This window comes from Aptenodytes forsteri, unplaced genomic scaffold (assembly GCF_000699145.1).
Source record: "Aptenodytes forsteri isolate BGI_AS27 unplaced genomic scaffold, ASM69914v1 Scaffold26, whole genome shotgun sequence".
NCBI classification, from domain to species: Eukaryota; Metazoa; Chordata; class Aves; order Sphenisciformes; family Spheniscidae; genus Aptenodytes; species Aptenodytes forsteri.
This window is the reverse complement of record NW_008794125.1, coordinates 88973-113882: the sequence shown is the minus strand read 5'-3', so window position 1 is coordinate 113882 and position 24910 is coordinate 88973. Positions and strand designations below refer to the sequence as shown.

Below are 24910 nucleotides of genomic sequence, written 5' to 3'. Positions count from 1 at the left end.
TCCATCCCCCTGATCATTTTTGTGACCCTCCTCTGGACCCGCTCCAACAGGTCCGTGCCTTTCTTACGCTGAGGGCTCCAGAGCTGGATGCAGTGCTCCAGGTGGGGTCTCACCAGAGCAGAGCAGAGGGGCAGAATCCCCTCCCTCGACCTGCTGGCCACGCTGCTTTTGATGCAGCCCAGGGTACGATTGGCCTTCTGGGCTGCGAGTGCACATTGCTGGCTCATGTCCAGCTTTTCCTCCACCAGTACCCTCAATTCCTTCTCCACAGGGCTGCTCTCAATCCCTTCATCCCCCAGCCTGTACTGATACTGGGGGGTGCCCTGACCCAGGCGCAGGACCTTGCACTTGGCCTTGTTAAACCTTTGATTGCTAAACACCTTTTTAAGCCAAATTCTAATTATTTGGCTATCTTAAAGATTTCCTTGTCTGTGAAACCTTTCCAAGAGCTTAACAATTTGCACTGATTTTCTCTGAACTTCTTCCAGTTCATCAATGTTTTTTTCTGGTAATGAGATACTTAAGGGTAGAAGTCAATGTTCCAGCTGTAGCTGCAACAAATACATAGACAGAAGTTATCAAACCAAAGCCCCAAGATGTGGCGTCTCCTCAAATGCAGCCCCAAACAGATTTTGCTCTCATAGCACCTTGCCATTTTTTATCTAATTCATGATTTCCTACGAACTGTGGGGTATTTCATCAATTCTCCTTTCCCAGTTTTTCCCTCTTACAGATCATATGCCTGGATCTTTTATGGTTCCCAAACTAAAAATCTCTGCTTTTCTTACAGATGATTGATGAAGACATTAAATAAAGGTGAACCAAGTCGAACACATGCTCTTAGCATTCATCTAACTCAACAGCTCCCCGGTCAGTTTTCAGTCCACATGATAATGCTGGTCTCAAACCCATTTTAGATCTCAGTTCTGTTGGTAATCAAGGGGAGTGGGTTCAGACTACAGTAAAGACACATGGGAAAGACAAGGTCCATTTTGGTATGTATTTGCTGCCAGGACGGGCTCCAGATACAGGTACAAGGGACAGTCGCCTCGTGCACCAGACTACGGGGAGAAGAGCCTGACCATGTCCCCTGGCTGTGCTGGATCCAGACAAGTTACTGCTCCCACGACGGAAGAAGCTGGGATGGAAATCTGGGCGACTGTGGTAGAACAGGCATCTCTGGGACAGCACAAGCAGCAAAAGTGACTCGCCAGAGCTCTCCAAGCCTGCAGGAAACATCGATTTTGCCTAAACTGCTTAAATGCCTTAAGCCAGCCCTCGCTCTCTGGCAGAACACGGCTTTAGCCTTTCGCTCTACAAACAAACATGTCAAAACGGAACTTGCGTTTCCCATATTGGACCTTAATGTATGTTTTTTGAAACAGTTTAGCTACAATACTTTAAAGTACATCCTTTTTTTAATCCAGTCAAACTTAGAATGATTAAGCTTGGAAGGATTATGCCCCAAGAAAACAGTTTTTCTGCTTAATGTTTCACACATAAACCATCCTTAAAAGATGTTTCCTTCATTCAGCAGTTTCCCTCATTCAGCAATTTTTCATATGGGAGTAAAACTCCCATATATAAATTCTGTACAGCAGTTAAGAAAACAGACAAATTAGTTTGCTATGGCTCCTGGTACTCTTATTTCCAGGCATCAGATTCTGCCACGCTCATTCTCATCTACTCTTTGAGGAATGTGAAAAGGGCTCAGGGGACTGCTGAGCCTCTGGAGCTCAGGGAAAGCCCCTGATCAGTGTCGCGCAGGAATCGTGCAGCACGAGGCTGTGCAATGCTGAAGGAGATGCCTATTTCCCTAAGATAAAAACTCAACATCAGGAAAATAATTGTCAGAATTATTCTTCATCATTCCTTGGAAACCTGGCAATAGGTTTTACTCTCCACTAAGGGTTTTGCATTTCAGAATTTAAAAAAAATTACGAGTTTCTCATTTTTGTCCCTAGTTAAGTGGGGTGGATATTCCTGGATGCGTATGGTTGGCGGGGTTTACCAGCATGCCCAGCTGAATGGCCAGCACAGCCACTCTGGCCTCCTGCTCTGGTTCTTGTTCAGCCTCCCTCAACGCCTTGGCTCCTCTTGCGTGACCCATGTTTCCAAGGCAAATTTTGGCAACATCGAGCCTCTGAGTCTTCACACACATGCGAGCCATGCTCTCCCAGACAGCCTCACTGTGAGAAATGGGAAAGAAAAGGAGAGCTGTTATGGTGTCACCTTTAAGGCTCGGGTACTAAGCAGGTAAGATGCAAGGGAAGAGGAGTGTGAAATGGAAAACCATTAGTACATTGGACACTTGCTGGACATAACAAAGAGACTCCAGTTGCTGTGTGAAGATTGAAGAGGAACAGAAATAGGCCTCAGACATAAAGGTTAGTTCTGGAGCTGAATGCCCACAGCCTTAAGGAAATACTGCGGGTTTTGTTTTACATCAATGTCTAAACAAAAGCAGTTATGTTTGCAAGTATATAAACATTCATCATGCACCCATCACCGTGCTTCTTGCTGTAGCTGCAACATATAGACATTCACAATAGCCCCACGTCGATGTTCAGAATTTAAAAGAAAAACTATGAGAAAAGTGTTATATACATAAACCTTACAGTGGCAACGTCCTGCTACTGTCCTGCATAGTTCAAACGTGGAACAGCTATTAGGAGCCTAATAGTTGCACTCAACAACAGGGAATGATGTGTAGGAAACAACTGATCAAACTACCATGTTCTAATTTAAAACTTGCATAAAAAATGGCACAAAGAAAAGCTTTGTGGTGCTCAGAATGAGAACTCCTCAGGGCTAAGAGCTTACACTTAACATTGCAAAATCCTCTGCCAAGACAGAGGCAGGGACTGGCTGAGCACCGCGCGCCCATGCAGGAACGTCAGGTCTCAGCAGGCAGCATTGCTCAACAGAAGGACCGCGACACAGTTGACCATTACATGGGGTGACAAGCAAAGATTTTCGTAGATTCTATTTACATTTGAGGCTCTTCAGAATAAAACGCAGTATGTTTGACTAAGAAACCATAAGCATATGGGGTTTTTTCAGTGTGTGGACCTCAGCGGAGGTATGGTCCATACAGTTCTCAGACACCACCACAGCACAAAATAATGATCTAAATGATAAAAGCAAGAAAAAAAAGAAAAAAAAAAAAAGAAAAAAGAGTTGAATGACACTTCAGGTCCTGCATCTGCAAGCAAATCCCCTTCCAGTTTTCCTATGATTAAAATGTTTTTTGCTTCCCAGTTGCTGTGGGAAAACCCTGCACAAACAGGGGAAAGTGACTAACCGGGAAGTAGCGAAGCAGATGAGACACGACGTGCTGTCAAACACATACAATAAAGAAAGGCAAAGAAAAAATGCTTTTCCTAAGCTATTTTACAATTAGATCATCTTTTATTTGCAACTACAACTGGTATAAAGTTTTCAGGTAGTAATCAACATAAATATGTGACATAAACTTCATTAAGGCCAAACAGTATAGAGAAAATAAAATAGGATCAGAAGTGATAAATCGGGGGCAAATTTCAGATAGGTCAGAAATTTTGCTTGTTTAGAAAAGCAAAAATGCATGTCTGAATATTTTACTGAATTTCTTACATCTGCATGTCCATGCTGAATGTGGTTCAAACGCAGCCTCCTCTCATGCTCTGCTCTGACACGTCCAAGTCCCCCAGACTGGGGAGCCAAAAGGAACATTGAAACAGAGCACAGTAATTTCTGAACTGGAAAGGCCTTACAAAAACTTCAGCACTAGATCCTTCTGAGTGCAAGTCTATGCATCGCCACCCAGTATAGAAATGCTGACTTATATCAGCAGAAGATGTGACCATCCTAATTTTTGAAAAGTTGGAATTGGTTTCTCTTTTATTGCAGCCACTGCCTGTATCTGGAACTGGAAATAGCAGGAAAAACACCTTTAAAGAACATTTAGGTCTTGGCAGATATTGCCACCTGGCTTTGATCAACAAGGACAGCGAGTTCTGTCATTAGTAAAAGATGTCAAATCTTGTGCGTGTGGGCATGGCTGCGCTCCCCAACACACAAGGAAAAGAAATATATTTTCCAAAATCTGTAACATGCCAGAAGAAGTTGCCAATAGCCGTTTTACTCTGGGTGAAGGAACACACGCCTGTGCTGTGCTTTGTCAAATTGACTAATAGCAAGTTTCTGAAAGGAAATCAAAATCTTTATTTTTCAGAGCCTTGACAGCTCACAATTCCCTCAATGCAAGACGATGAAAGTTCACGGGCTCGAACAGAGAAGAGCGGATGAGAAATCTTATTTAGACTACAGGGAGTGGAAACTTTTGAAAGGAAATAGACCAAATAGTGTATTTTAAAGTACAAAGTTAAAAGACAACAGTGTGCAGAGACACACAGCAGGACTCAGAAGATGCTACTCATCATCTATCGGCTGCGTTATGCTTTCCTGACTGGCAATGGCTCCTGCCAACTTCAAAACTCGGTGGGAGCTGCTGCCCCAGGGATTCCTCTTTGGGAGCTCTTGCCCCACGCACAGTCTGCCCGTGGGCCACCTCGGCACCCATGCCAGCCATATGCAGTGGAGCACCCAGATGTACTTCTGCCCTGAGGAGCTGGAGCTCTGCCATCCCACCTCTTCCTCCTCCACTCCAAACCATTTGCAAAACTAACCTGAGAGGCTCCAGCAGCGGGGTACCACTTGGGTGCAACAAATACAGGGGAAGAAACATCTCCAGTTGATGTGCTCTGCGCTTAGTTTTACTTTAGCAAGCACTGCCTTCCCAACAGCCCCAGCTGTGCAGATGGTGAGCACCCACCAGAAATTCAGCACTGTGGTCAAACCGGACCAAAGACACTGAATTTCGAAGCGTTCACGGCAGAGCAGTGCTTGCACGGACTTACCCAACGCAGAGACCAAAGCAAGAGACAGGCTAAGAGCAGCTCACCAGCACAAGTACCTATGAAACGTGAAAACACTGGCTCCCTCTGACCATCCCTTCTCCTGCCTCTGCCCTCCAGAAGCGCTTGAAGGAATGTTTCATCTAATGAACCTGGCCCTGCTCTGCACAGAGGAGTTCCCATTCTCCCACTGGAGCTAAGGATGGCTTCGTTAGCAGCTGCATGCGGGAGAACCCACAGCCAAACCTTCGCCCCTGGTCCACGTGGAGCTGCAGCACAGGCTGGTTCTTTCCAGTAGACAAGTCCCTCACAAGAAGGACGCTGCTCTGATAAGGTACATACATGCATTATTTCAATTTTCTTCCTGCGGCAAAATGTTAGAAAACTCTTTCTGCTTTGAGAGACCATTCATTTTAGCACCACACTCCATATACTGCTGCTAAGGTACGCAAGTATTTCTGACACAGCAACATACTATTTGCTTGCAAAGACCACCTTCATATGCATGTATTATATACTTATTAATATATTTGTTTGTATTTATTATTTTAATATATTGTTTATGATAACTTATTTAAAAACTAGAAAGGTACCAGAGTAACACCACCCTGTGAAATGCAAAAGAGCCGAAGTACTTTACAAAAATAAACGACCACACAACACACAGGTCTCGCTGCCTAGTAGAGGTGCAAACCGCAGAGCTGTTGACCACCACAGAGCACCACAACCAAGCCTCGGCTTGGCAACGGCACGGATCGTGTCTCACCGAAACCACGGGGGGATAACGCAGCAGATCCCTGCTCCCAAACCTGGGCCAGGGCCAGGGCCAGGACACTGGGACTGATCCACCCACAGCTCCTGCAGAAAGATCAGGGGACCTTTAGCCAGAACCTCAGTTTTACCTTCACCCTGAAAAGACACCTCCAGCCTCTCCACACCATGTCTGATCACAGAGAACAGACACTTTTTGTAACACCAAATTGTTTTTTAGACATTTGCCTTGCAAACTATTCAGCTTGAGGCACCCGGCAGGCTTGCTGGCAGGAGCGGGCAGGCCTTCTGGCAAGGGATGGGTTCAGAGAAGAGAACGATACGGGAATCATCAGCAACATGCTTCCATGTTTCTCCATATCTCAAGACAACCAGCTTCGGCCTTGGGATGGCCCAACCTCCCTAGCAGGCGGACACCTCCAGCACCAGAGCAAGAGTCCTGCCCATCAGTTTTGCTGCCCCTCGGGAATGTGGGCAAATTAATGCAGAACTGGTTAAGGAACAAGAAACAGGAGGTGCAGAACAGGCTCACTTAAACCCCAGGCAAAACCACGGTTTATCTCTCAACAGTCGTCAGTGTAGCGAGAAAGACAAATCTGTCCTTGCATCCCTAAAAAACAGCAACTCTTCTTTCCAGGCCTGGCCCCGCTGTCGCATATAAAATGCCAAGTAATGATTTACCCTGCCCCCAGCTCATGCTCTGGGAATTTCCTGTTCTTCCCCTCCTCCTCCTCTTCTCCCCCCTGCAAAGCCGCTCGCATCTGTACTTCGTCAGCCGAAGCTGGAAACTTAATGAAGACCAGATGCAGCAACAGCGTGAGCAGAGCCATGAGAATGCGCTCCCCGAGCATCCCGGGGGAGCAATGCCTCCCCATGCAGCACACGAATAAACGATCTGCTGCTGCACCCCAAACTCCCAGGCTTCAGGCCACATCAATAGCAGTATGGATTTGGAAAGCAAACTTTGATGCCTCTTAAGACTGGACAGAAGTTTTATCACATATTTGATGAAAAAGTTTTTCTTCCTTTATATCTGATCTTTTGCATCTGTTTTTCTATAAAACTATGTTTATAGCATCTAACAGTCTGATTTTACAAACCCTTCTGTTCCTATATATTTTTCATTGCCCATTTTTGCATGAAAGTTTAAAGAAAAAATCCAGTAAATGGAGTATTATTTAGAAGTGCTGGAGATTTATATGTCTGAAGCATCTCACTACAAAATTTCTCTCCCTCTATTTAATGGGGTATATTTGGAAAATGAACATATGTTCCATCTCTTGTCTCTAAATATTAAAATGAACATATGTTCCATCTCTTGTTTCTAAATATTTTCATCAGGAGAAAAAAAGCAGCTTTCTTTCCAATTTGGGCCCCACTTCGTTGAACAGGACCCTAAGCATTCTGCTTTAAAAGACTACTGTATAATGCAAAGAGAAATACTAATGTAAGATATAATATCTATAACGCCAATATCAGGTATAATAGCTATAACACTTTTTTATATATAATCTATAATAATATATTATTACATCTCTATAACACTATTTCATATATAGTATATCATAATATATTATTACATCCCTAATGCATACATCTACCTGGAGCAGGTGGGTGTCCCCTTGCGCCTCAGGCACAGCCTGGGCCGTCAAAAATGGAAATAAATCCAGCAAGAGGGAGAGCTTTTGCTGACCCAACGGTGGGGACAAGGAAGCTTCGCTTCCCTATCACAAAATAAACTGTACAAGAAATTCAAAGCAGATTCTCAGCAGCTCAGCCAACTGGGACCACAGTGGATGTACCGTTCTGGTGCGAAGTGTTTACTACGAGACTTACCCTAATGTAAACGGTGTCTGGGCTGGCCTGGACGAACGCCGCAGGGCACTGGGCACCACCCTTCCCCAGCCTCCACCCGCTGCCTACGTGCTGCTCGGGTGTGTTTTCTATGCTAAGGAAAAGGATGGGACAAAGCAGGTGCTGCTTCCTAAGGAAAATTAACATCATCTATTACTATTACTGAAGATAATATTACTATTATCTTTCAAACGTTAATCCCTTGCCTGGATTTCAGTAACTTAAAGTTGCACCTTCCAACCCCTGAAAAAACGTGTTAGAATAACGTCATCTGGCTGAAATGTGCAGCGGTGGCTGATTCTGACCAGGTAATTCCTTTATGATCACCTTTACATACATGTGATGCGACAGACCTGTCATAGGATAAAAGCATCACGCTGTGGACGATAACGGCTACAGAGGGCTTGGACATGGTCAAATGAGACAAACTACGTGACGCGTAAGGTTAGCAGGCATGAAAAGCTGATCGTTTAGAAGTACTATGTAAAATTTTAAACACATCTATAAAAATGGACACTGATCTTATCTTCAAACCACTGCAAAATAAATAGAGAGTTAACATGTCAAAATTGGTGGCTTACTGTCTGTTCTCTTGTAACCCGGAAAAAACTCAAGACTTGAAAAAACAAAGTTTTATCTGATGTAGCTAAATTACGTTAGATGCTTTTAAAATGCATTTATGGGATTCTGGTTATCCCTGTTCAGTGGGACTAAAAGATAACAAGGAACTAAATAATATATGAAAAGTTGCAACAATATAATGAGATTCTTGATAGCGTTAATCATATTAAATAAGTGCTTCTTTGAGAAATATGCCAGGCATTTTTCATGTATGATCAAACCATTAAAAGCTGTCTAGATTATTCCTAAAAACTTTTCCCTGGCAGAAACAGAACATTTGATAAATCAACAAAAGCTTTAAAAAATAGGATCTGTAATATCATATTAAATACATAGATTTGTCTATTCCAAACTTATCCTGATAAAATCAACACCAAGCTATTGTTCAGTGTGAATTGTATCAAACGAAACTCTTGTGTCCTAAGGAATGCAGTAAGTACTGCAATTGAATATACTTCTGCACATTTATCAGTAGAGAAGTGTTTATTGAGGTGATTTTTTTTTTTTTTTTTTTTTTTTTTTTTTTTTTTTTTTTTTTTTTTTTTTTTTTTTTTTTTTTTTTTTTTTTTTTTTTTTTTTTTTTTTTTTTTTTTTTTTTTTTTTTTTTTTTTTTTTTTTTTTTTTTTTTTTTTTTTTTTTTTTTTTTTTTTTTTTTTTTTTTTTTTTTTTTTTTTTTTTTTTTTTTTTTTTTTTTTTTTTTTTTTTTTTTTTTTTTTTTTTTTTTTTTTTTTTTTTTTTTTTTTTTTTTTTTTTTTTTTTTTTTTTTTTTTTTTTTTTTTTTTTTTTTTTTTTTTTTTTTTTTTTTTTTTTTTTTTTTTTTTTTTTTTTTTTTTTTTTTTTTTTTTTTTTTTTTTTTTTTTTTTTTTTTTTTTTTTTTTTTTTTTTTTTTTTTTTTTTTTTTTTTTTTTTTTTTTTTTTTTTTTTTTTTTTTTTTTTTTTTTTTTTTTTTTTTTTTTTTTTTTTTTTTTTTTTTTTTTTTTTTTTTTTTTTTTTTTTTTTTTTTTTTTTTTTTTTTTTTTTTTTTTTTTTTTTTTTTTTTTTTTTTTTTTTTTTTTTTTTTTTTTTTTTTTTTTTTTTTTTTTTTTTTTTTTTTTTTTTTTTTTTTTTTTTTTTTTTTTTTTTTTTTTTTTTTTTTTTTTTTTTTTTTTTTTTTTTTTTTTTTTTTTTTTTTTTTTTTTTTTTTTTTAAAAGGATCAGAAGGATTCCTGGACTGTTTTGAACTGGAAGCACAAGATCTGAGTGAAGATAGAGAATGTCACTGACTGTGAACGTGCCAACAAGAACCATTTGATTAAAACTGTAACAAAAATTGAATAACTGAGCCATTTTGGTATGAGCAGGCTAGGAAAATTTACCAGATCTTTGCAAAACTCATTTAATTTTGACTTGGTGCAATCTACTCACTTGGGGAATTCCCCAATTTTACATCTTTAGATATTGTTATTAGTTTAATAGAATGATAAAAAGCCATTTGCCTATTAAAAAATAATAGAAAAAAGATTGTGCCCTGCATAAAAAACTGTAAACAGAATTTATTAGGTAGTAAATGGATAAATCCAGTATGGAAGAAACTAGTTATCTGATATAATCTACATTATTGAGACTCTGAAAGTAAAATTACATTTACATAACTGATTTCTCACCCAGAAAGACCCAAAATGCTTTATAAGCTGCTATGCAAATTGTATGAAGTAATTTAACCTACCACTGAGCAGAACCACTCTCTAGCATGGAACAATCAATTAGCAAACGGGTACTTCCAGACAAGAACATCCACCAGAAGTTTTGCCATGGGAAAAAAATTCATCGTGTGCTTGCTGAATTACTGCAGCCAACAGCAATTACTACTGCCTTGCACTGCCCCTCAGATACTCTCCATACTGGTGTATTATCGGGCCGGCTGAAGACCACAGTGCTGCTGTCCTTTCTGCTCTGGAAGTCATGATCAGGGTTCCCAGAAAAATTTCCATCATCACAAAAACTAAAAGTCCCAAATCATTGTGATGTGGCAGTCCCCATCAACAGAGAGACAATATGGACTTAAAGTTATGCAGCCTTTTTGGAGATGACCACCTCAGCATGGCCAGAAGGATGAAGCATCTGATTTAAGGCCAACTTTGTCACCAGTCCCAGCGCCACCTCCTGTGTTTTATGTGGCAGTGAACTGATCCACTTGACTCGTCCGCATCCGTTCCCAGCTGCAACTCACCACGTAGCCACCCACCCATCTGCGGCCACAAGAAGAGGCACTATGGGAGAGAGAGATTTATTTTTTTCCTCTGGGAAAGCTGCCTTAAATGCAAACTCATTGACTTGCATGGATTTGCATATGTAACATGAAGAATTTCTCAAGTATCATATATCTCAAACCACAAACTAATGCCATGATGTTTAGATCACCTGGTCCCTTTGACGCTCAAAGACAAGTATGACTTAGGAAGAATATGATTTATTTTTAATGTTGATGGAATTCAAAACAGTTTGAATATTCTCACACCAAATAATTGGTGTGGAAAGAGGAAGAGATGTGACTGAGTTTTAAATGATTAGACTGATTTGTTCAGCCTTTGTAAAATACAATCGCTATATTTTTTTTTACATGTAACACGCAAACAAAGTTTGTGTCCTTGTGAAAATACATGCTCAGACTTCAACAAATCACAAAAATCAAAGACAGGAGGGGGCAGAAGCAGGTGTCCGATTGGGTAGAAGAGATTTTCCCTAAAGGTAAATCTCTCCTGGCATTATCTGTATATGAACATCATCTGCCTTGCTGCTGAATCACCGGCTTAAAATAATAACAAATAATCCATGGGTTATAAAATATGAAAAAATAGTCATTGTTGTTAGGAAATTTCTTTGAAGAATGGCAGGTACCAGTGTGTTATTTATATTGAAACTTCCAAAACCAGAGATGTATAGAAACCTGACCAATCACAGGAAAAAAAGAAATCAAAGATGCTGTACTGCTGTCAGAGTATGAAGATACTCAAAGTACCTAAAGCTTAATCCATTTAAGGATTAAAAATGAACCAAGCGCACAGAGGAGGGGTGAATTCATAGCCAGATTTGTACATTCAATTGCAATAGCTGAAACCTAATTATAGGGGCATATAAACTTCACTGAAATATTTTCCACTCCTCTCAGCAACAAGTCTTAGAAAATAAAACATTGACTTTCAAAAAATTTCCAACCAGTTTGTCTACACGTATTGGGTCAGTACGGATCTGTTGACTACGGGCAAAAGTAACTTAGCTGGTAAGACTGAACTGCTATAGAATTAAATCCGTTTCTAATGTAATTTTATTAATTACACTGATGTGAACTCTTGTGCCAACATCTCAGGTGGGATGGGTGTGGTGCAGCTGCGCCTGGTGATGCAGGTACTCTGCCACGACTTCTCACTACTCCCTCTCCAGGCTGTTGACGAGAATGTCACACCTTTGTTTCACAATATACTATTTAATACTACACCTTGTACAGTACTTTTTCAGCCTAAAGAATTTTGACGGGCTCAGATCAAGGAAGGGCATAACCACAGGCAATAAGGCCCAGAGGGGCAGGGGAAGCTGGCAGCCACAACAGCAGCAGGGCAATGCCTGCTGGGGATCACTGCCCTCGTCCCTGGCCCCGCGGCAGCTCCTGCTGTGGCAGCTGATGGAAACATGAAACAGCGAACAGCCATTTGGAGAGCCGGACTCTGCAAGACCTCTCTGGAAACAGGGACAGTTTGAAATGTCCTCAACAACTCTTTTTTAATCTGTTAATTAGAGCTGCTTTCCTTGCAGCTTTTGCAGCACCAGTGCTGCGGTCCTGGCTTGCTGTATGGTAGTCGATTCTGTACTGGATTGTGAACAGAGGCATTATATTAAGCAACTTAATATAAGCTTTTCCATCCTCTGAGCACTGAAGGGAGGTAGCCAGCCTCCTCAGAGGCACTGCAGAGCCACCAGCGTTCACAGCACACCAGGACGTGGGGCTCAGGGCTGTGCCAGCCCTGCACAGTCGCAATGCAGCGATTTTCAACTCCATTCACATTGTAACACTTGCAACTGCCTTTTCAGACACCCCCAAATTTGTCTGTTTGTTTATCAGGTTGAGAATCTCGAGATTTTATATTTTCTATGTATCTGCCATGCTCCCTTCTAGGGTTGCAGAGAGGAAGGGGGACATCAGTGGACCCCCCCCACACACACCACTTTCGTCATGCTGTTCAACAGCTAACCCCAATAGTGTTTTGCTTTCAGTAAAAAGCGTTTCAAAATCCCCCTCCTCAATCTGTTTCTGCAGACCTGATGCTCCGAAGGTTGAGGCTGGAGATTTCTTTTCTTCCTTTCAAAGAGAACCTCTGATTTGCTCCCGGGCTCCCCTGCGATGTGCCGCCCGGTCCTCGCAGCCCTGCTTTGTGCTGCTGGGAGGGTAGGAGGAGTGAGACGGGGAGGGGGGCTCTCCGAGGGGAGGAGGTACAACTTTAGAAGTCTCCATAGTCTTTTCCTTTCAGGAAACACATCCTGTTAATGTTTGACTGCTGTGGCAGTGGCTCTGTTTGTTGCAGTCGACTACGCCCTGAGGCTCACCAAAAACAGCCACAAAAACAGCCATTTCCTCTTCGTGGAGAGGTGGGGGGGCCTTTTCCTCACAGCAGTGGCTGTTCTCCGATCCCTGCACTCGCAGCTCGGATCTTCGGAGAGGGACACGGCAGAGCAAACTCCTCGAGATACTCCAAACTTGCGGAGCTCCTTTGGGATGACAGCATTCACCTCCAGTTCGGCTTGGCTTTGAGAGAATGAAATTTGTCACGGTTTGCGGGATATTCTGAAGTTTGCACCCGGAAACAAGGCTTTCGGAGCGGCGCTGGTTGACTCGGAGGACCCAGCGCGCTTGGCACGCTGCTGGCGAGCATCCCCGCCTCTGCCCCGGCAGCAGCTCAGGCTCTCCTGCCTCGAGACTGGATTCTTTCTGGACTCGCCTCGTCTCACAAGGAATGGACCTCCCTATCGTTCAGTTCATCACAGGACTGGCATTACTTATCAAAGTGCAAGAAGGTGGATAAGCCAAAGCTGGGAAGGACCTAAAAAAGCTTCTTTGTGTTCTTATTTTATGGAATTCTCCTACCTACCTCACAAAATTCTCATTTCCTTGATCAGAAACACCTCTGGAGTTGACTTTGAGAATGAACGGTGATGTCCTCTAGCCATTCGTAACACCCTAGCGAAGCTGCCTCTGTTTCAAGTCCAATTTCAATGTGCTGCAGCTGATTGAGACCTCGTGTCTTCTGCAAATAGAGACTGGCAGCAAGCTGACAGTCAGATATGACTGTCCAGAAACTGGTAGCCACAGCTGTGTTGGTAGCCCTGGTCTCACTTATTCTTAACAACGCAGCTGCCTTTACTCCCAACTGGGTATATCAGACCCTGGAGGACGGGCGTAAGCGCAGCGTGGGGCTCTGGAAGATGTGCTGGCTGGCAGAAAAGAGCAGAGGAGGTGCAAGCACGAGTGCCAGGCATGGGCAAGGGGAGGAGCGCGAGTGTGAAGCCCTGGGCTGGGGTTCAGAGTCAGCTGGGTTCCAGGAGTCACGCAGTACTGTCAAACGTAAGTTCAATCTCTTGTCTTCTCTGCTTATGCTAGGTCATGATTGATATGGTGTACCTGGTCCCCAGGAGATTTATAGCCTATTAGAGCATCCTGAAATCATTGTTAACTGTCTGATTCTAACCATATCTTAACATTCATCCCCAAATTAATTTATTTGGGAAAATAAGAATAACTATGTCCACCAATGATGACCTAAACTCTTCCTCCTCCCTCCCCAAAAGCAGTAATCTACATTGCACTGTCTGATTTATACAGACAAATAATCTGTGAAGTGTAAGTCTAAAGCTTTGAGACATCTGCTGCTCGCTTTTCCCTCTTGGGTTCCTGCTATAAGCATATCCCTTCCTGCTCAACACATTAAACCCCAACCGCAGTTGCTCGGAATACCATAAAAATAAATAAATAAATAAAAAAGCAAAAAAACCCACAGAGAAAGTATTCAGATGCCATGCTAAGTTATTTCTCCCTTCTGTTTACTTTTGCTGGAAGTGCCAGAAGCGGAAAAGACAGAAATAGTTTTGGTAAAAACATGTAAAATTGAGATAGGCCTTAATGTCTGCAACTATTCTTCCTGGTGAAAAAACACAATTAGTATACTACTTGGAGAACATGAAAAATCATTAAGCACGGTGTAATTCTCATTTTGCAAATTCACAGACTGATGGGATCTGAAGAATGCATATAGCTTAAACTGAGCTAGTTAGAATTTTTTTATAAGATGAAACCTGTAAGCCAATGTTAAGAATTATAAAGCTGAATAATTAAAAAGTGCACCTTACTTACCACATTCATAATGTTAATGGCATGACCCTGCTCTCATTAAGAAACTAGAGCAGAACTGCGCTGGGAATACCTGCAGTCATCTTGGACGCCATGGCTGTGACCACAACTAACCGCGGTGCCCAGAGGTTTGCTCCACTAAAGCCCCTGCTTCCCGCAGCTGGCTTCTAGGCCGGCGCCTGGGCAAGCTGGTAACAGGCGAGGGCTGTGAGCAGCAGTGCCTCGGGGCTGTTCCTTCAGCCAAATCAGTGCTTTCACTGAATCCTTCACGGAATTGAATTTAACAGAACAAATGTCTATAAACCTCATGCCTTGGCAGACCAGAGGATTTCCCCGAGACTTTAACAGTGCTCATAAACAGCTCTGGTGCCTCTGAAGGATGGTAGCATTAGTAACACAAGTGACTTCAGATAGATTTTTTTTTTTTCATGGTTTGAAATGTGGAGAAAGAAAAAAGTCCTCTGCTCCTCCTCAAAGTCTCTTATATGCCTCTGGAGACGAAAACAAAGAAATATGAGAGGAATTTCTTTTAAAAAATGCTTTAATGTGGACCCATTCCATATCATGTTTTCCAGCCAAATTGTGCAGTAACATTTTTTGCACATTTGCTAATATTAAACCTGCATACATCACAAACATAAAGCTTCTAAACTGTTGTAAAGCCCTAAACCTAACTTTCAATTCTTTTTTAACTGAAAGAACTTCTGTAATGACAAATAATTATAAAAAGGATTAGACTGTTGAAAAAGTTACTTGATGTGTATCTGCAACTTAATCACTGGAATCACTGCCCCAGTTAATATTTATAAGCCATGTTCTAACTTGAAAAACATGCATACCATTCAAGAATTTTAAAAGTACCTGTTCTATATTCAACAGCTAGAATGAGCTCCTGCATATTGAATTTGGCTCCTGCAGCATTTTAAACACACAAACCTGTATTTCTTGCTGTGCACAGGTCAGAAGATGGGTGGTGCTATAAAGATTGGCACAGATGTATCAGTTTCATAGCAGAATTGCATGGGCAGCAATTTCTTAGGTCAAACAGAAGCAAAATAGAAATTTTAAAATTTCAAAGTAATAATTATAGCACGATCAAGTCCCTGGAAGAATTCTCTAACAAACACTCTTAAAAATTCTAATTTAAAGGAGGACTTTGAAGCCCAGTGACTCAATTTGTATAGGAATAAAGCATCCATTCACTGTTTAATCTGGAAGCAAATAGTAAGCAAAAGGCCAATTCTGAATCTTTATAAAGCATTTAAAAGAAAATCTCACCTCTGCAGCTGTGCCATGACAAACCAAGGAGGAAACAAACCTGTTGCACGTATTTTTAAGACAAATATGTTTCCATGGATTGTACACATAGTCAATATGAGCCTGATTCTGCATCCATGTTTTTGTAATTTTAAAGAATTTCTCTAACAAGAAATCGCACGTTATTTTAGTAATGTATGTGGCAATCCTCATCTGTCAGTTATAGATAAATCACAAACATGTATGTGTGTGTATGTATATACATACATATAAAAAACTTTCTGAACAAAGAAATTCCTTCCTCAATGCTGAGTTAACGTGGTTTTCTGAACAAAGAAATTCCTTCCTCAATGATAAGAGTTAACATGTGGGTTTTTTGGATGCCATTTGTAGAACAATAAACAGAAAATATGTTCTTCCAACAGCAATGCAAAAAAGGCCACAATCTTGCTTATATAAAAAAAATTATTTACATATATACACACATACATATTTGGGGGGCAAGTTATTTATCTCACAGTTCAACAGAAAAACTGTAAAACCTTTGAGAATTTGCTTTTCCATATCCTGATGACTTCTGTACAAGTAGTATGTAAATAACAGCCAACTAAATGCACTACTATAAGCAGGCTCGCTCACTGCCAGAGAGAAGCACATTCTTAAAACCTGTTTTTCACTGACTTTCGCTGCCTGCTCTTTCTCCCATTGAAATCATTGGCAAAGCTCTTTTTCAGGGGACACAATAAAGCTGGGGTGGTTTTTTCTTCCCCTCATCATATACACAGCTCAAGCAAAATGATTTGCAAAAAAAATTACGCAAGTAGCTCATTGTGTCAGGACTGCAACTAAAAATACAACTACAGCAAATTGAAACAAATAATAATTGAAGTTTTGCATATTTTGGGTAAAAGTCATAGTAAATGATCTGTTAAAAGATCGCTCAGGGAATGGACAGAAAAAGTCAATGTGATGGAGCACATTTGCCAAAAGCCTCTCTGGAAACGCAAAGTCAAATTCCATACCAAATACCTCTCTGATCCAATTCCCCACTAACAGGACATCTGTGTGAATTATTTCACCATAACACAAACCACTGGAACAAGAGGAAAACGAAGGCGTTTTGCTTTCAAGTCCTGTGATGTAAACACTGCATCAAGGATATTAAAGTGTCAGTAAAGGACCGCCGGTATAAATACCAAGTGACATAAAAGATGTCAGGGAAGATTACAGATTACAGATGCTGCAGCAAAGAGATGCCATGAGCAAAAAAGATTAGAAACAGGAAGGAAAAAAGAAAGCCAGGGACAGGAATAAGTGACATTAAAAATATTCTATGGAAATGAAGCGTCTCAATGTGAACTATTTCAACAAGGCACAACACAAGAAACATGGATAACTTTGGTCCTAGGGGAAGGCACCTCAGCTCTGTTCTTCAAGCTCAAGCCTCGCTGCTCCTGGAAGGGGGAGATCTCAGGCCCTTCCATCTGTCTTTATCCACTTCTTTCTTTCTCTCCTTCTCACTGTGCAGTTCTGCACCCTTCTTTAAACCATCTGTGATGCTAAAAAGCTTCTGTGAGACAGTTCAAATGACTAACAGCAAGAAAATACTCAGGTTTGGAGTGGAAGGTTGGGGGGGGCAGGGGGGATGGCGTTATTTGGGTGGTTATTTTCCTGTTGGATTAAGCGGTGGTATCAGGAGTCCAACAAGTACTGCTTCTAGCACAAGCTGAGTGATGCAAGTGTGATGATGGGTGAGATAGCTCCCTTTTAGTGGCAACAAACTATCAGATCTGAAATCTTTGCTTATGCTGAGAATCAGAGCCCAGTTATGAGGACACCAATCAAAGTTTTTCTAACATGGACAAACCACTAGACGATAAAAACTTAAAGGCTTCACTGAGAACTCAGATGGCACTTCCCCTCTTCAAAACAATTTAAGGAAACCTACCCAGGTAGCCTAACTCTCCTGTCACCTGAGCGAGGGCAAAGAAATTTGCCAAAGGTTATGGAGATGCAGTTTCAGAGCTGTTGCAAAATTTTGGAAGATTATGCTCCTGTCTGCATCTCTTAACCCTTCAAAAAAAGACCACATGTAGTAGAAGCATACACTTAGTAAGATCTTGGGTAGGACAGCGTGTCTTGAGTACTCAATACTCAGCTTTGTGCCCACTTAATGCATGAGCAGACACAGCATACTGAGCGATGCAGCATCATGCAGGGACGCAGAAGCTACCTCAAGTAGTGAAAACATGCAGCTACACCACCAGTGATGCCCTCTCAGAGCAAACCAGACCTGCTCAAAGCCACCATTACCTATGTCCTGGCCCAGCACCAGGCCAGTAATACTGCATTGCACTGTGTGAACACACCAGATTACTTGGAATCAGCTTAGGTATTTTTAACCATGCTGTGCGGTACAAATATGCCCTTAAGTCCTACTGTGCTACAAGGCTATCTCTGGGTGGACAGATGGAGCTGATTTATTCATTAGCCGAGGTCACAGTCTGTCCCTTTTTGTCTAAAGAACATTACGAACAGTGTGGAAACACAGGAATAGGGAGGGGTTTAAAAAGATAAAAACCTTGCTTGGTTCTTCAGGGCTCCAGAAGACGTAACGAAAATCCCAGCAGTGGGAAGCGTGTATCAACTACAGATGCCTAGAGCAAGATAGCTCTCGCTAATTGTAGTTCTTACAAGGAAGTATAACCAGTGCCAGGGAGAGGCACAGCATCATGAGCGACTACGTGACTGCCATAGGGACCAAATATAAACACCTGTCCAGTCTAAATGTATGATTTATGCAAGCACATGTACGCTATGAAATATGGTGGCTAAGGCAGGATGCTGCTCGGTGTGGGAATAAGGAGCTGACGTTTGCTTGCAGAGGCAACAGTTCGCTTGAGTGCCCATGTCCACTGTATTTACACAAATTTCCAATGTCCACAAATTTCTCTGAAATTTGGCTGGACAGAAGCCAGGCGGAGTCAAGCAGCTGAGCATGTTGTAGACATAAGTTACTTTTTCAATATATACAGATCAAGAAAGGAGGCCCACTGCATTTGGAGAAGACAGGAACTACCATCAGACTAAAGAAAAGCCCAAAACCTTATTATATAGATGGTTATATACACCTTATTATATAGCCTGGTGAACTGCTCAGGCTCTTACAGAGAGATGGAGGCAGTGCAGACAGCTGGCAGCTCAGGGCTTGTGATTTCCCCTCCTAACATCTATGATATGATCAATATTTAAATAAGTGAAATTACTAATTTAATGGTGGAGGCCAATGAAGGTGAATTGTAAGAGGTCTGGCTCTTCAAATTAGAGTGAATGCTCATTTTAATGTGGATTTTACTATGCTGTGTACTTATTTTGGAAAAGTTCAAAACTTTTCGGGATTCAGGATAGGTAAGTGAACCTAATATATATACAGTACATTGGCATGTGTTGCACATAAATATTATCAATCAATGTTTGATTACTCTCACTATCAAGACTTTGAATTCAGTTAAAGCATTAAAAGTAAAAATGGCTATGGAGCTTTTGAAAATTTCCGATTAAATGCATTTATTACAGCCACCAGCACAGAATACCCTACTGATGTTTATAAACAGGAAAACCTTAACATGTAGACAACTAACATCTCAACAGAAACTACATAACAGCCTTGTCTGTTAAAATTGATCACTGTATAGAAGCGTTCTCATTCTTGAGTTTGAAAGGTCCCCATCATTTAACCATAAGCACTTGTTTATGTTGAAAATAGCTGATGTAGCTATGTCTTCACTCCAAAAGTAACCGAAGCTGTTAAAAAAAACCCCACCAACCAACCACCCACCCAACCACACTCTTCTCTCCCCAAACAAGATCTGTATGCCTTTCAAACTAAATATTCAAACATGAAGTTTCATGCTCAGATGAGCTCAATCATAAAGTTCCAAAATACCTAAAGGGATAGAAGATTTCACCAGTTTGTCACATCAGAACATTCTTTTAATTGTGCCAAAAGAGACTGGTTTCTCCCCCCCTTCCCCCCCTTTTTTTTAATTATTATTTTTAACTGAGAAAGCATAAATTGCATACTTCAGAAAGCTGCCCAGGAGACAAAACCAAACAAAGTAAGTGACCGTTCTCATTTTTAAGATATCCATCCAGCAACAGAAGGTATTGTGGACTCCTTGTAGCTGAAAGCTATATGGCTGCTTATGGAGATTTAAAAATAGAGAGGGAGAGACTTTCCTTTTCAGGATGAAGTCCTGTCCTTACAATAAGACATGCGAACAACATCCTCATGTGGAAAGGGTACAAACTGATGAAGAAAAAACTAGATTCAGATCTGTTTCACTTTTAAGAAATTAGTGTATATTCAGACCATCAAAATATATCTGTATCAACGAGGCAGTGCTTTAATTAAATCTTCCCACAGATGTCTCGGTTACATAGTCATGCAAAGGTGCACGTAGATACTGCCAGCATTTAACTGGCATGGATAAACTGATAGATGTAATCAACTTAGCAGCAGCCTAAGGTGGTACTATCCTTCAGCTAAGCATAACAAATTCCTGCCCATCTAATTACAAAGTTTAAATAGCGTTTTTTAGATGTAACACATTTTGTGTCCCACAGCGGCGACACAATAACAGCATGCTCACAGTCAGCTCCTGCAGCGTAGATGACAGGCAGGAAATGGTGAAGCCACGGTGAGATGTTCAGAGTCAGTACTGTTCCTATACAGTGAGTAAACGCGCGGTCACTAGACTCTTCCCAGGGCTGGTAACTTAATAAGTTACAGAAACTGGACTTAAGTTTGCACTAAAATTTTTTTCACCAAAAGTGGTATTTCTCAGGGGAAGTTTTAGACAAATATTAAAATATCTTGGGCCATTTAGTTTCCTGCATACATACTCTGTGCTTTAATCAGTCAAAAGCTTGAATTCCCACCTATGACTGTTTTTTCCCTATACACAGACAGAAAAGGGGAAGAAAGCCTCACATTTTAAGCAATTAGCATAATCTGATTTTTCAGTGAGATCATCCTTCCTCATTATCCCAAAACACTGCAAATTACTCTCCGATATGACTAACCTACTTCTGCAAAGCACAGATAGTCCTGGGGCTATCATGGAACAGAACAAAACAAAATTGCTGCTTGCAAATAACAAAATCAAATCAACATTTCTAATCCAGATGGATACATCTGGTCTAGGAAGTGAGCAAGACAACAAGGAATTTGAATTGGTCTCATCCCTGGAGTTTGGGTTTTGACCCTTGACTGATCACTGTGTTTTAAACAAAGCAGAATTCATTAGCCAGTACCCCCAGCTGTACAAGAGACCCAGCTGGATACCCTGTCCATAAATTAACTACTTCTCAGAGTAAACTGGAATCAAGATGGTCTTCCAGAAGGAATAAATCAAAGAGGCTAGCATTTTATATTGATGAACAACGGCTCAGAGTTTTGGAGCCATTCAGTATCTACCCCTTTCCAGTTCTCGACAGCCAAGTTGCATCTTAAGGGAGGTGAAGGAAGGGTATGTATAAAGCAGACGTATACTCTGGATTGCCCTCCCTCCTTCACCTATGTCAGACACGCACAAAGGAATAAACACTTTCTGCAGTGTCCAGTTCTGTTCTGCTGGAAGCATCCACCTCTAGCTGTAGGAAACTCCTTTCACAGTTAAACTTCAGGAGACAGGTGACATTAACAATGAGTTCAAAACAAAAAAGTGGGACAAAAATACAAAATAGTTATGTCATGACAGTCTTAGACAATAGATTCGAGAAGCTAATGATTAACACAAATGCCACCAGTAATTGTGCAGACATTATAATCATTATGAACCTCTTGTTTTACAAATTGTGGCTAACATAAATCATTCCGCAAAAGTTCATGAAGTCTGCAATGGCCACAGAAAGTTACAATGGGATCATGGCTACTGTAAATGAAGCAGAAACGGTTGAAATGGTTGAACAGATGATCCTAAATTCATACTAATTATAAAGCCTATAGAAAACATATCAGAATGGGCTGAAGCTGGCTACTAAGGAATTTCTGGTTTACATATAATTTAAAATAGCAACAGGCAGAGTAAAAGAGCACAAAGGTAAACACTAAATTTCACAGCTCTTATGAAAACTATATTGCAGCCAATTTTATAAGAGATGAGAAATATTTATTCCTCAACCGAGCAGTTCAAGCACGAAAAGAGCTTTGCAGCCTGGCCTTCCTCAACATGATTTACATATTCAACGTCTTTGGGTACAGGCTCTGAAGAAATGCTTTGAAATGCACACTCAATTCCCTTTTTTGATCAGTGTTGTTCATTGGTTATCCTCAATAAAAGGAGGCCAGAGCTGCTTTCCACAACTACCACCTTTTGGGGTGGTAGGTTTCATGTTGCAGAAGATCAGCTTAGGGATGCATTTATACAAAATAGAATTGCCATGTGCTGAGCTGACGACATGCAAAGTTACAATGGCTACGAGTAAGAAAGCATAGTCATCTGCAGAGCGGCACTTTCAGGCTGAATACCATTAACAAGCTCTACTGCAAGAAGAATGGAGCTTATAAGAGTTATACATTATTAAGTTTGATTTTTTCCTCTCTGAGAAAGAAGAATCATTACAATTCCAGACCAAAACCAAAAGATGACAGATCATACATTAAACCTGTTAGAACAAAACAACAATATCCTAATATGAAATATGGAAGGGTACTCAATTCTTCTAGTACCTTATTCCATAAAAATAACTGTCTTCACATTTAATGAAATCATACCAGCTGCTTCCTCCTTATCCTACCCATCATCATCCTGTTGCAGTTCCAGCCTGGACCACGTGCAACCTTCTTTTTGGTTAAAAGAAGCAGCTATGCAAAATACCAGTTGCACTTCTGCATCTCTCTGAACAGTGTAGTGTATTAGGCGAATAAGCATCCTTAAGTCTGCAGTTTTTACAAACAGTAGTAAAGATCATGAACGTTACACATCCAATGCTACTGCACTCTCTAGTTGCAAGAGACAGCAATCATAGAACCATTATTTTAAAGACTAAATTATTACAAATTCTGTTGGAATTCAACTGAGTCACAGTCATAAACTTACTATTTTTAGTATGCTAGATATAAAATCATCTATGGAAAAGCCAAAAGAATTTATAATACAATTAAGTGTTAAAAAGAAGTCATGAATAACAGTGAAGGCAAAAATTTGGTGTTTGTTTCTATGCCAAGGGGTAGTATGTATTTCTGGGATAAGCTTCAGACATTTAGAGGGTATATAACAACGGAGGCTTTTTTTTTTTTTTTAAAGCTCATGCATACTATATACAGACAAGGCAACAGAATTCATTATGGCTGTAAACCAACTATTTTTTTAATTTGACGCTACAGATAACTCTGTCGACAAATTAAAGTACTTTAATAATAATGGCTGCAAGCCCGCTCTTTACTTAGTATATTTCTCCTTTGAAAGTCCTTACTATCTCTTCAGCAAGCATTGGTCCTCAATTACGGAAGTCCATTCAAGTGGAAAAACAGAAGAACACTCTAAATGCTCAAAGTTTTACTGATATTTACAAAGATCAGACATCTGAATATGATTCTGTTATCAGCCAACATGCCTCGTGACCTGTAAGCGTTCAACGTGGCAAGAGATCTAAATGCTCCCAATGCTAGAAAGGACAACTTTGAAAAGTTTAACACAAAATCTTTGAGCAAACTATTTTTTTGAGTGAAATAATTTTCCTCTCTGGTCAAAGATGAACTCACTAGGAAAAACCAAAAATACTTAGTATGTTATCATCTTAACATTTTATTCAATGTGAAAAAGTTTAATGGACTATGGTTCTTAACTAACTCTTTCAGATAAAATTTAATAGAATATGGTATTGTAATTAAATCATGAGTTGTTACTTAGAACACTGGAAGCTAAAGATGACCTATGAGGGGAAAACAAAGGGTAACTCATTTTTATGACTCACAAAAGTAGACCAGACTCAGTGATTACCACGATGAAGTCTACTCTTGCTTCTTTATATCAAGATTCATTTTCTGCACTTCCTAGCAGTCTCCTTGGAAGATCAGGAATCAAATTCTGGTGGTCAGTGCACCCACTAAACATATAACCGATTAAGTCACTTTTGAAAATCTGGTGAATATTCACGTCCAGAGTCTTTCTAATATATGCCAACTTAAACACTGAGCTGCTTCTATTTCAGAATAGCAATGACATATTAGCAAGAGATGTTGAACTGGCACAATGATATTTACAATTCCCACCTTTTGCTAGAGAGGAAGGAAAAGGATGAAAACAGGACATCCATCAGATTAACAGGAAAAGTAGGAAAAAAGCCTGACTAAAAGTACCCAACTTTGCAATGAATATATTCCATTCAGTAACCAGCTGGGAGACATACTTTAATCAGGTTTCCAGCCAAGACTCCAGATATCTATGTCTAATCATTTCTGCATTTGTTGTTTATATTTAATATAGAATCATAGAATATCTTGAGTTGGAAGGGACCCATAAGGATCATCGAGTCCAACTCCTCGCTTCTTGCGTGACTACCTAAAAAAACCCCATATGACTAAAAGCATCATCCAGATGCTCCTTGAACTCTGACAGGCTTGGTGCCATGACCACTTCCCTGAGGAGCCTGCTCCAGTGACCGACCACCCTCTCAGTGAAGAGCCTTTTTCTAATGTCTAATCTGAACTTCCCCTGATGCAGCTTCACTCCATTTCCTTGTGTCCTGTCACTGGTCACCAGAGAGAGGAGATCAGCACCTCCCCCTCCGCTGCCCCCCTTGAGGACGTTGTAGACTGCAATGAGGTCACCCCTCAGCAATGAGGTCACCCCTCAGCTTTCTCTTCTCCAAGCTGAACAAGCCAAGTGACCTCAGCCGCTCCTCGTAAGTCTTGCCCTCGAGGCTTTTCACCATCTTGGTCGCCCTCCTCTGGACACACTCTCATAGTTTGATGTCCTTCTTGTATTGAGGCACCCAAAACTGCACACAGTGCTCGAGGTGGGGCTGCACCAGTATGGTATAGAGTGGGACAATCACCTCCCTTGACCGGCTAGCAACGCTGTGCTTGATGCACCCCAGGACACGGTTGGCCCTTTTGGCTGCCAGG

General features: G+C 40.7%; 2 protein-coding genes across 2 annotated transcripts in view; one reads left to right on the top strand and one right to left on the bottom strand.

Annotated features, from left to right (window-relative positions):
- Nucleotides 1–24910, bottom strand: part of IFT140 (intraflagellar transport 140) — a 96388-nt gene that overhangs the window by 8436 nt on the left and 63042 nt on the right. Inside the window, exon 19 of the mRNA XM_019471494.1 lies at nt 2012–2189. Within this exon, the coding sequence (XP_019327039.1) occupies nt 2012–2189 (178 nt within the window). The remainder of the gene's footprint in view (nt 1–2011; nt 2190–24910) is intronic.
- TMEM204 (transmembrane protein 204) overlaps nt 12816–24910 on the top strand; it is a 28514-nt gene continuing 16419 nt past the window's right edge. The window contains exon 1 of the mRNA XM_009277135.1: nt 12816–13737. Within this exon, the coding sequence (XP_009275410.1) occupies nt 13458–13737 (280 nt within the window). The 5' untranslated portion in view covers nt 12816–13457. The remainder of the gene's footprint in view (nt 13738–24910) is intronic.